At 40.2% G+C, this 12,480-nt stretch overlaps 1 protein-coding gene across 1 annotated transcript in view; it reads right to left on the bottom strand.

The window, feature by feature from the left end:
• THSD7B (thrombospondin, type I, domain containing 7B) overlaps positions 1-12,480 on the bottom strand; it is a 904,077-nt gene that overhangs the window by 732,492 nt on the left and 159,105 nt on the right. Inside the window, exon 5 of the mRNA XM_006834598.1 lies at positions 7,706-7,861. Coding sequence (XP_006834661.1) covers positions 7,706-7,861 — 156 coding nt within the window. The remainder of the gene's footprint in view (positions 1-7,705; positions 7,862-12,480) is intronic.

Genomic DNA, 12,480 nt, shown 5'->3' on the forward strand with positions numbered 1-12,480 from the left:
TGCTTTATCCAACAACAGTGCATATATATGTTGTTGTTAAGTGCCATTGATTCATTTCTGACTCATAGAGATGCTGTATAGGGTTTCCGAGGAATGGCTACTAGGTTTGAACCGTCAACCTTGCGGTTCAAAATCAATGTTGTGGTTGAGTGCTTATCTTACAGCACCACACCAGAACTTTCTGTGTATATTTATATATATATAGGGTCCTGGTGTGGCACTGTAGGCTACACATACTTTGCAGATTAATGTGTTGGACTGCAAACCTGATTGAACCAGAAGGTCGACAGTTCAAGCTCATCAGCCACTCCTCAGAAATCCTATTCAGGGTCACTATTGGTTGGAACCAACTTGAGGACACTTAACAACAAACACAAATACATGTGTGCGTGTGTGTTGTTGTTGTTCAGTGTCATCGAGTCAGTTCCATCCAGTCTAGTGCATTGTGCTGCAGCGCCATATATCTATATATATTACTACAGAATCATAGAAATCTTTATTAAACAAAAATATCAAGATGTGAAGCTACTGTTTCTCAACATATATGCTCCATCAATGACTATATATTTCTGATGGCAGTGTTTCCATTCCTCTAAATCGTCCCCAAAGAATTCTGTGAGCTTCACTTCACACCATGTAAAAATGGCAGAGGGTCTCAAAATTGTATCCCTTTTCAGGGTTGAGTTTGGAAACAAAAAGACTCAAGTGACAAGATCATAGTTGTAGGTGGATGGGAGGATGAGGTGAGTTTTCCTAATGAAGTTCTTGTCAGGAAGCACTTGATAACCTTGAGGAATGAGCAAGTACACTGCCATGGTGGGAAAATTCTGTGTTATTTTTCAATCCTTTTTCTCACCCAGTCACCCTTCAACATTGTTTTAAACTGCTTCAGAATAAAGCCCTCTGCTCATCCTGTGTCCTTTACAAAAATCTATCAAGATTACCCCTTTAGAATTCTATAAAGCAGTTTTGTTGTAACTTTCTGAGCTGACCTCTCATCCTTGAATTTTCTTGGCCCAGAAGATCCCTTTAGAAGCCACTGTTTTAGCTGGATCTATGTTTTGAAGACACCCTAACAAGACTAAGATAATGTATTACTGACAGGACTTGTCTGCAACCATTTACTGATAAGAGAGACATGTTTAAACATGCTTTGTTTGGAGTAAACCTAGGCATGTATGAGTTAGAACCCTAAGAACAATACTTTCTGATTTAGCCTTCTGTGTATGGTTGTATGTGTGTGTTGTGGGGGGTGGGTTCCACCCTGTTTCATACCTCCCTATTTTCGTCACCAACTCAAAATGAAGCATGCAGAAAGTTTCAGTTCCTTTCTTTGGCTACTTGGAATAGAGACATGGGGAGCATCTGCCACTCTCAACTACCCCTGATGAGCATCAGAACACAATGGCCCGCAAGTTCTCACTAGAGCGCTACCTGAATCACCTCTGTTCTTACGTATAATGCCAATATGACACTTACTTATTTTTTTTAGGTTTATCTTATTTAGTTGTTTGGTTTTAAATTATTTATTGTCACAAAAACTTATTTTGATCCACATGATTTATATTTATATGGATAAAGTGAGGCTCAGAGTTGAGTGGAGAAACTTAGCAGTCTTTAATGAGGGATTCTGGGGTGTCATGTTTCAAGGAGCATAATGTCATTGAGCGGCATGTGCAGTTTCCCTCTATAAATCAAGTTGCAACCAACTCACCATAAATCTATAGATATAATTGTGAGAATGAAGACCCTCAATGCCTACAATGAGAAATGGTTATGGGACCTCATTATCCCTAACATATGCACACTCATGAGGACAAGGAAGGAAGGAAGGAAGGGAGGGAGGGAGGGAGGGAGGGAGGGAGGAAGGAAGGAAGGAAGGAAGGAAGGAAGGAAGGAAGGAAGGAAGGAAGGAAGGAAGGAAGGAAGTCTTAGCATTTATATTAGCTGTAACATAGCAAACTCATTTTACAGACCTCTCATTATAGGTGGATCCTATCTAAGGAGCTCTGGTAGCATAGGGGTTATGGATCGGGCTGCGAACCTTAAGGTCAGCAGTTCTAAACTACCAGCTATTCCACAGGAGAAAGATGATGGAAAGTTGACATTTTCCCTATTATTGTTAAAGAAAGTCTAAAATGTGTCTGGATTTTCCTACTTCAATATGTTTTGTACATTGATTTGTTTCACAGCATAAAGACACTCTTCATAAAGACAGGCATGGTTTCTCTATTTCAAGATAGGCTTTCCAATGGGGATTTTTAAGATGGTAGGTATTTGAGGGAGGAAGGTTTGAGGTTTGAGGTTTGCGGGAGGGAGCAGTGTTAGAAGGAGGAAGGAAGTGCCTGAAGGTCTACCACACTGAGACACCATACAAAGAAGGATCCATCAAATTCTCTTTAAAACAACTTCTGTGAGCAAAGAGCCTTTCTAAAGTATGTCTGAAAGTTACACCCAAAAAAGAAAAAAAAAAAAAAAAAAAAGCGCAAAAGAAACCCCCATGCCATCAAGATCAACTTGATTCTGATTTATAGCAAATGTACAGGACACAGCAGGACTGCTTCTTAGAGCTTCCAAGGTGGTAAATCTTTACAGGCACATACAGCCTCATCTTTATCCCATGAAGCAGCTACGGTGTTTGAACTACTGACCTTGTGGTTAGCAGCTCAACACTCATTCCATTACTTTATCAAGGCTCCTTTGAAAAGGACAAGGAGGTCATAAAAATGTGTGTCTGTATATCAAAAAGATTTTTAAAACCGCATCGCATCTACGTGTATAGTTTGTCTATCTGCATTTTTTTTTTTTTTCAGATAATTTCTCTTTAATATACCTGTAATTATAACTCTCTGGGCATATCTCAAAGATAAAGCCACAGATGATAAAATCTGATCCCATTTCAATTCCTCTGACAGGCTTCCTGGCTTCACTTGATGAGTGCTGGCCTGAGGAGAACAGGTCCTTGTGTTTGCCTGTCACATAGCTGACGGAAGGCTGTGGAGGCTGTGTACAACGGCACATCTCCTGACGCACTCTGAAGAGCTGACAACTACATGCTTTACATGCCTCCGGATTGAAGGCTGTCTGATCAAGAAAAGCAGTAATATTAACATAATTTCTACAATAACAAATTTCTTCTATTAGTTAATAAAACATTTACTGCTTTCCGGTGTATGAAGCAAAGGAACAAATCAAGTCAATAACAGAGTGACTGAGAAAAAGACCAAATAATTACATCCAACTTTCCACATGTATTTTATTCTTGTGTTTGTCTGCTTGTGTTTCCCTCAGTTCTTACAGCTTAACATATCTGTGGTGCTGCAGGTTAATGTGCTGGACTGCAAGGTCAGTTTGAACCACAAGGTCGGCAGTTCAAGCTCACCAGCTGGTCCTCAGAAGCCCTGTACAGGGTTGTTATGAGTCAGAAGCGACTCAATGGCACTTAACATGTGATGCAAATGGTGATGCCCTGGTGATTCACTTCTGAAGGGTCATAGTCCTGAAAACCTTACGGATGGGTCTATTCTGTATACCTGAGGTCACCGTGAGTCAACGGCAGCTAACACAATGTTAGAGACACAAGGACAAAGGAGATACCATACATAAGAAACTAGGAGTGTCCTCAATTTCTGCTAGTAGGTATACTGCATTTCTTTATGTTGGGAATTCAAATGTGAAAGGAACCGCTCTGGTTTAAATTCCAGTCTTTTTGTTGTTTTGGACATTAGCCTTTGTATTTCAGTTCCCGTAAGATTCTAAACTACATTTGGTTTTTGCCAGTCAGTGGCACTGTAAAATCTCTGGTAAGATCATGACACAGAACAAGACTGAGAAAATGCGAGCCCTCACACTCACAAATGGGAAACCATAACAAGATTAGTTAGCATCGTTCTAACACGCCTGGACTCCTGGTAGGCACAGATTCATTTCCCTAGAGGGAAAACTTCATACTCTATTTTTCCCAAGAGGTGGTCCTGGCAAGTTTTTAACAAAACCTCAAAAATCAAAATTCTTCCTGCTCTGGAGAAGTATTTATAAAATAGCAGACTTCCAGACATGAGTAACAATCACTGCAGTGACAATCTTCCCTGTCTGTGATCACTTAGAGTGGAGAGCTTATTATTTAGCCTTAATATGGATCCTACCAACCCCAATGGTACTGCAACAGTTAAGCACTCTATGAAACAAAAGGTTAGTGGTTCAAGCCCACCCAGAGGGGCCTTAGAAGACAGGTCTTGCGATCTGCTTCCAAATGGTCCGAAACCTTGAAATCCCTATGGACCAGGTATACACTGCAACATATGGGATCACCATGAGTTACAATCAACTTGATGGGAATAGGTTATTTTTGTTTGTTTTAATTGTCCTTATAAAACAGAGGTGAATTTTATTCCATCCTCTAGTTTTTGAAGAAAGCTGCTGAGGTACTACCCTCTCTGCTATTTCTTTCATTCAACCCCCAATGCTGAGCCTCCCTTTGAAAACATGACAAGATGGTATTTGTTATTTTTTGGGGGGACACATCCCAGTTACCTGATGTTCTCAGTCTGTTCTTTGTGTTCCCACCCTCCCCCACACAACTAAAATCTGCTTTCTCTCTCCTCAAAGACAATTCTCCAATACTAAGATGCATCTCATTATCCTTTCCTTATTAACTAAATCAGTTCAATGATTTACTATCAAGAGCAGTGGTTAACACTGGCTAATGTGGGCTAACCATAAGGCCAAAATGACTTCGTTTAGTTTGAATTAATGTTTAATATAGTTCAAATTGGCAAATTAATGCCCTACTAACCTTGCTGGTGGTGGTGGTTATATGTCTGGTAGTTGGTTTCAACCCATAGAGACCCTGTATAGGGTTTCCGAGGCTATAAATCTTTATGGAAGCAGAAAGCCTCATCTTTCTCCAACAGAACCACTAGTAGTTGCAAATCACTGACCATGAGATTAGCAGCCCGACTCATAACCACTATGCTAACAGAACTCCTCTATTAACCTTATAGCTGGACTGATTCCTTGATCCAACCTACTGTAGGGTCAAGGAGGAAATCAACTTAAGGACATCTGTTATTTGAAGTGACACTGGATTGTAGACACAGGAATACTTGTCTTTAGTGTGCACTTTGAGATTTGGGTCACATTGATTCAATTCTCTACACTCTAATTTTGTCACTCATTTTGTGAAGTGTTGTGTTTTTACTGTGTCTAAGTACTATGAGTCGGTTCCGACTTGATGGCACCTGACAACAACAAGTACTGACACAACATGGGGTAGAGTCTAATGATGGAATGAAGGACTGCGGTATATTGGCAGGAACTGATATATGACAGAGAAATAGGGCTGGATGAAGAGAGTTTGGTATAAGAGCAAATTGGGGAAATAGGGCAAATGGAAGCATCTGAATAGGATGAGTCTCCCAGTTGCATGCCAAGGACCATTTCTCGGTTATGTGGAAAAGAAGGGCTGGAAAAATAAATAAATAAATAAATAAGAGTCATTTTTGCAAAATTTGGCAAAACTCTGGGCTCAAGTGACAAAAATACAACATAGGATTTAGAATAAAGAACATCCTATGAATTTCTATGCAGAACCTATGGTCTCATAACAATAAGGGTTAAAGGGAGCAAAATAGTTGGTGAACATCTATTAAATATGACCCCAAGCATTGATTGTACTTTTGTGTAACACCAGTAATTCATTTTTCCTTGTGGAACCTGAATAGGACAGCTGTCCTCCAGGCTTCAATGGTGGTCAGATGTCCAGGACCTGGCCAATCAAAGCACCACATCCCCAGTCAGAGTAACTGGCTCAAGGGCAAGCACATGATGCAAGACAAACAATGGGAGTCGATTCCAGGACTCTTCCAAGAACTATGGGGGAAAGGCATTCCTTTATTTGCTATCTATTTTATTTACTATCTAAAGTGGAATCTATGCCAGCCTTCCCTATATGTTGTTATGTGCCGTGGAGTCAGTTCCGACTCATAGCAACCCTCTACAAGGTTTCTGAGGCTGTAAATCTTTACGGCAGCAGAAAGCCTCATCTTTCTCCCATGGAACAGCTGGTAGTTTTGAACTGCCAACCTTGAGGTTAGCAGCCCGATTAGTAACCACTACGCTTTCAGAGCTCCTTTTATATATGTTGTTGTTGTTGTTGTTAGGTGCCATTGAGTCAGCACCGACTCATAGTGACCTTATACACAGCAGAACAAAACAATGAACAATGTCCGATCCTGGTAGAGATGGCCTATCTCAAAAAGAGTCTAACACAGATAAAAGTAGAACCAAGACACTGAAAACCAGAGAATTTTTAAAGGTAGATAAAAGGGGACAGGAAAAGACAAAGACTTGATAACATCATTTACAACTGCGAATGCAGTTTGACCTTCACGTCTGTTTTCAGCAATATGAACTAATATATTTCCTCCTCTGGGCCTAACACGTTTAGTTTGAGTCCTGGTACAGTGCTGTAAGATAAGCATTGGACCACAAGGTCTGTTTGAACAGACTTGATGACACTTACCAGCAACAAAATTTGGCATGGGTTTTTGCCATTTATAACCAAGTATCCCAAGTGATATAAGGCCCAGTTGGTATGTTGTGTGTATTACAACTTGGAATACAAAGAAGGGCAACTTTCTGTAGAGCAAAGTTTGGTCTGTATGTACAACAGTGACCACAGTAGCTGAATGATACCCAAGGAATTTTCTAGACAGTGACTTTAATCCACAAGGGCCACAGGTAGAACACGGACACCTGATTCTAAGCACGCATAAGAAACGACAAGGAGTCCCATAGGCAACTACCAGATACTTTCATGATTTGATACTACATGTGTGGATTGCAAAGCCGCAAATTGTGGGAATTAATAGTATTATTAGTAGTACTTTGGACATGTTGCTAGCAAGGACCATTCCCTTGAGAAAGACATTATGTTTGGTAAAGTGGAAGGTCAATGAAAAAGAGGAAGACCTCCAACAAGATGGATTGGCACCGTGGCAACAATGGGCTGAGCATAACACTAAGTGTGAGGGTGGCATAGTTTCATTCTGTTGTGCACAGGGTTACTATGAGTCAGAGCACCTAACAACAATGGCACCTAACAACAACAACGATCCATATCCAAAAGCTGACAGTGCCTGGAGACATCCTGGTTACATGTTATGTAAGGAAGTAGAATAGGCCAATTTGAACCACAAGGTGGGCAATTCAGGCTCATCAGCCGCTCCTCAGAAATCCTATACAGGGTCACTATGAGTCAGAACTGACTTGCCAACACTTAACAACAACAAACATTAAAAATAATAAGGAATATAAAATTAAATTCAGCATAAGAAATTGGACATTAAACAGATAAGTAATATACATTTTAAACAGTGGCTTTCTGCTATTATTACATGAATTATTTTAAATTTCTTTAGTATAACCATTTTGTATTATGTATGTATGTGTCTATAGATTTTTATTGAATACTAAATAGTTTAACAGGCATTTCCCCATCTATTAGCCAAATTGAAAGCACAACCAAATTTGGATATATGCACCACAGAAATGTCTCCAATTGCTTATATAACAACTGAATGTCATTCAGCTTGAGCTGATTACCTAGTTTCACAAATATTTTCCTAAGTGGGTTTGATCAACTACTTAGCTACAACATGCACACTCTGATAGGACCTGAGGGGCACACAAATCAAACACTCACCTTTCTTTCCTTGAGGATCCTGACAATTTTCATGGGTGCACAAACCCCAGGATGACCAGGGAGAGACAATGCAGTCCGTAGAACAAGGGATGCTGCAAAGCTGAGAGGTCAAAGGGGCAGGTCCCAAGCACAAAGTCTTTTCCACAGGTCTAGAAGCTAAAGGACAAATAAAGAGTGGTCATGTTACAATCTCTGGACACCTCCGGTATTCTTCCTGTCTTTATTTCTGTGTTTGCTTTGCTCACATCAACCAACCTTAGCATTTAAAAGAGTATATACCAGGAGTGGGGAACATCCAACCTTAGGGTCATATGATGGTGGTGGTGGTGAGCCGTGCAGTGAGTTCCCACTCATAGCAACCCTGTATTGGGTTTCTGGGACTGTAAATCTTCATGGGAGCAGAAAGGCTCATCTTTCTCCTGCGAAATCACTAGCAGTTTCAAGTGGCTGATCTTGAGATTAGCAGCCCTAGGCCAGTAAAATCATTTGGTCTGGCCATACCAAGTCAATCGCAGTTCCAGTGATTTCATTGTTGTTGTTGTTAAGTGCCGTGGAGTCAGTTTCAACTCATAGCGACACTGTATAAGGTTTCTGACGAGTGGCTGGTGAGCTTGAACTTATGACCTTGCAGTTCAAACTGATCTTAAAAGTCCAGAGCCTTAGCCCACAGTTCCACACCAGAAGTCTAGGTGTCACATTGTTGTTGTGGTGGTTGCTAAGTGCTATCGAGTTGGGTTCCAACCCATATAGGGTTTTTGAGGAGCAACTGGTAAGCTTGAACTGTCAACCTTGTGGATCAAACCAACTTTGCAGTCCAGCGCATTCACCCATAATGCCACATTAGGGCTCCAGGTATCACATTTGTTGTTGTTTAGTGTCAACAAGTCGAATCAGAGGTGAGTTAATTAAATGTCTGACCAATTACAGGAGGCTAATCTTTAAATTGATAATTTTGTATGGCTCACGAATGATATTATAAATGTTGGCAAAAAATCGGTTCACCACTCCTGCTATATACAAACAAAATTCAAACGCTCTCAAAAACGTGATACTTAACTCCACATTACTATTTTGGGTGAGCAAAGGAAAAGATGACAGTGATAAAGGACATGTATCGAGTTTCCTGCTTCACAGCCTATTCCTTGGGAATCCAAGAGAGGGCAAAGTATCATGGATACAAATTATCGAGAACTATGATATTTTTTTAAAAATTAAATGGTTTTGCAAAGTTTCAAAATGAGTCTATCTTGACTATATAAATGACTGGATGGCTGTGGAAAAAATCAAAATTGAAGCCCTGGGGTGAGGTGTTTAGCATAACCAATCTTCTGCAATGACTCCCCTGAGGGGTAGAGCTCCCAAAGACATAAAGAAAAATGGTCCTTAGCATAAGAGGAAACAGCAGGACCTGTGACTGCAAAATTGGCCCCTGAATATCCTTTTCACTAGTGAGGCTGCCTGGAGATGTGTCCAGTCTTCTACCCAAGACTTGAAGCTATGCAGCTTTCTATTTATACAGCCAGCTGAAGTGTTTCCTTTTATTAACACTGTTAATATGGTACTTGGCTCATCCCTCTTGACTGAGAGCTCCTTGAAAGCAGACACTATTCAAGATGGCCTGATTTGCAATGTTAAGCAAATAAGAAAAAAAAAAAAATGAGCGTTTGTGTCAGGTTTGGGCCTCTCCAAGAACAAGAAATCATAAAATGGCCATTTGTGCCAGATACAAATCTTGACAGAACAATAGAGAGTTTCCATAATGTTCTAACCACAGGTCCTTTTCCAGAAAAGCACTTGAAGCTGAAGGATGCTTCTGACTTGTCATTTCAGACACAGCTAACTCCTGTCAGACAAGTATACCTATGAAATCATTGTAGAATGCCCAAACAAGGTCCCTACCCAGGGTGCACAGAAATCTACTCTGTGGACACTGGTCTTTGAGAAAGAAAAAGTAACTTTATTGCAGAGTGGTAAGAAAGAAACCAGGGGATGGTTTCTCAGATCTGACTCTGAATATCTGAGGATCTTTAGATCTATGGCGTGATGGACAAGTAAGTTGTATATATTCATGAATAAGACTGGGGACTGGCTGAACTCATATAAGCTTTGATTTAAAGGGACATGCAGTTTTTTATTCACTGTTCAGGCATACAAGAAGTGTTTTAAGGGTTTGTGCTGCGGGTTTCATTCTTTTGGTTCCACTGGCTGAAAGATTCTGTGTATATGTGAGGGCCCAAACTAGTTGAATCTTGTTTGAGCTGGTTACTTCCGGTTTCTGAAAATCAAAAACAATAACTAAAAGTGATGATATGTACTACAATGAATTAGCAATCAAATAAGGTAACATTAGCCTCAGATGGGGTGGTTTTACAATGACAAAAGGCTCCCTGCTTTGTAAAATCTTCCCTTTAATAAGGAAATACCTATGACTTCTGGTGTGGCACTGTAGTATCAGCATTGGACTTCAAACCACAAGGCCAGCATTTTAAATCCACCAGCTGCTCATTGGAAACCATACACAGGGTCACTACAAGTCAGAAGTGACTCAATGACACTTAACAACAACAATAAAAATTCAATCATTATAATGTCCCTAATGAAACTCTTGTTGTTGTTGTTGTTGTTGTTGTTGTTAAGTGTGTCAAGTCCATTCTGCCTCATAGGGACCCTGTAAATGGTTTCTGAGGAACGGTTGGTGAGTTTGAACTACTGATTCTGTGATTCAAACCAACCTTACAGTCCAGTGCATGAAAAACCCGGTCCTTCTGTTAGTTGAACAAATGCCTTTGGATACTCCCAGTTTCCGAATAGCTTCTTGCTCAATTAAACCCTGATGGTTAATTTGACTTCTTGATTGTTGGTTTGGTTTTTTGTTTTGTTTTGTTGCCTTTCCACAGTGGTTGTTAAGTGCTGTCCAGTTGCCTCTGACTCAGTGGCACTGTATAGGGTTTCCTAGGAACGGATGATGAGTTTGAATTGCCAACCTGTGGTTTGAACCAAGTCCAGTGCTTTAACCTACAGTGCCAGTGGCCAATCAGTGGTTTTGTAATGAATGCATGATATACTCAACCAATGACTGTTTTGGCCTCCTTACTCCTGGGGGGTGGGGAGGGTGGGATCACACCTTTGCCCCAACTCTCAGACTCTTCTTTACCCATTCCCTGTTCATTAGTCTCATCTGGTCACTTCGGCCATCCCTTCCCACTGTCTCCATTGCCAGCTCTAGCTGTTTGACCAGAACCTCCCCTTAGCCTCCCCAGTCATTCCCTTTTTTCTTCCCAATATCTGGTCCTTCCCCTTTTCCGTCTATGTAACTCTCAGTCTTTTACATTTATTTTGGCAATTTTACTTGGCCCTATCTTTTATTTGAAGTCAATTCAAATTCCTTTGATAAAACAGAAATAATTTGATTGTAAATAAAAAACATATATTTTATTTTTTATTTTTTTTTCCTTTCCCTCCCATAAGCACCCCAATAAGGCCTTGTCCACTTAGAAGCCGTTTCCCACGGCTTGCATGCAGCTTTTGAAAGGTAGTAGTTGTTCTGCTTTATGCCCAAAGTTCTGCTGATCATAGTGTAACTTGTAGTCCTCACCTTTACCCAACTGAACTGGTACCATGCACATGTAAGGAGTCAGGCTGGGAAGCAGATGGTGTGACTCACCAAACCCATCCAGGATCTCTCTGCCTTTGAGCCTTTCAAATCTGCTTAAACAGATGGAAATCAATATAGGAACTATTCAGTGTGGTACTGTAGGATAAGCACTGAACTGCAAACCACAAGGTCAGCAGTACAAACCCACCAGCCACTCCTCAGAAACCCTATACAGGGTTGCTATGAATTGAAATGGACTTAACCACTTTTAACAACAACAGGATTACAAGGAGGCTCAAAAATTTCTGCAAGAATAATGTTATCTTGTAATTCTACTTTTGCACAAACATTTTGAAGTCCACAAGAAATAACCTTCTGACCATTTGCTCACAAACTCTGAATTGTTCCAGCTCTTATCATTGGCTCATTCTGTACAAGCCTACTCACTGGCTTTATTCTTTTGTTTGTTTGTTTGTTTTTATTGTGAATTGAGTGAAAGTTTACAGGCAGATCATCAGTTCTACATTCAACAAATCATGTACTTTGTTTCAATACAATGATTATAATCCTTACCATGTACCACCAATTAACAATATTTCTCTCTATTCATTTTAGCTTTTTTTTTAAAAAAAACAAAAAACAAAAACACTCAGGCATATATAATAATTTAAACCACCAAAGGGCACATTCTGCAAGTTGCCAGCTCTCAGTCCATCTCTTTCCATGAATCTAGAGTCCTCAGATGCTCCCTCTCTCCATGTCCTCATCTCTGCCTCTCCATCTCTGGTGTCACTGCTTCTCTGGATAAAGTCCCACATTCCGCTTGTGCTCTTCTCCCTTGATGGTCCTGGACTGTAAGATTAACTACTTTCCCGTTTTTGTTACAAAACTTCTTTTACAATTGTGACATTTGCAATTAGTCATAATAACAATCACTCACTATTGAATCATAAGAATCTTATTACCTTCTCACCAGACCCATCTAGACAAAATGAAACTATTCAGTGGGGACTCTTTCTTACCCCATAAACTCTTACATTAAACTCCCTCTTGAAACCTTGTAAGCCAGTCAGTTCCTCATTTTAGGGAGCTAATGTATAGGTTAAGGAAAGTGTCATGGGCTGCCAAAAGAACCAATAGATCTGTGTTGGAAGAAGTACAGCCAGAGTGAGTGTTCCTT

Source organism: Chrysochloris asiatica, unplaced genomic scaffold (genome assembly GCF_000296735.1).
Source record: "Chrysochloris asiatica unplaced genomic scaffold, ChrAsi1.0 scaffold00012, whole genome shotgun sequence".
Classification (NCBI taxonomy): Eukaryota; Metazoa; Chordata; class Mammalia; order Afrosoricida; family Chrysochloridae; genus Chrysochloris; species Chrysochloris asiatica.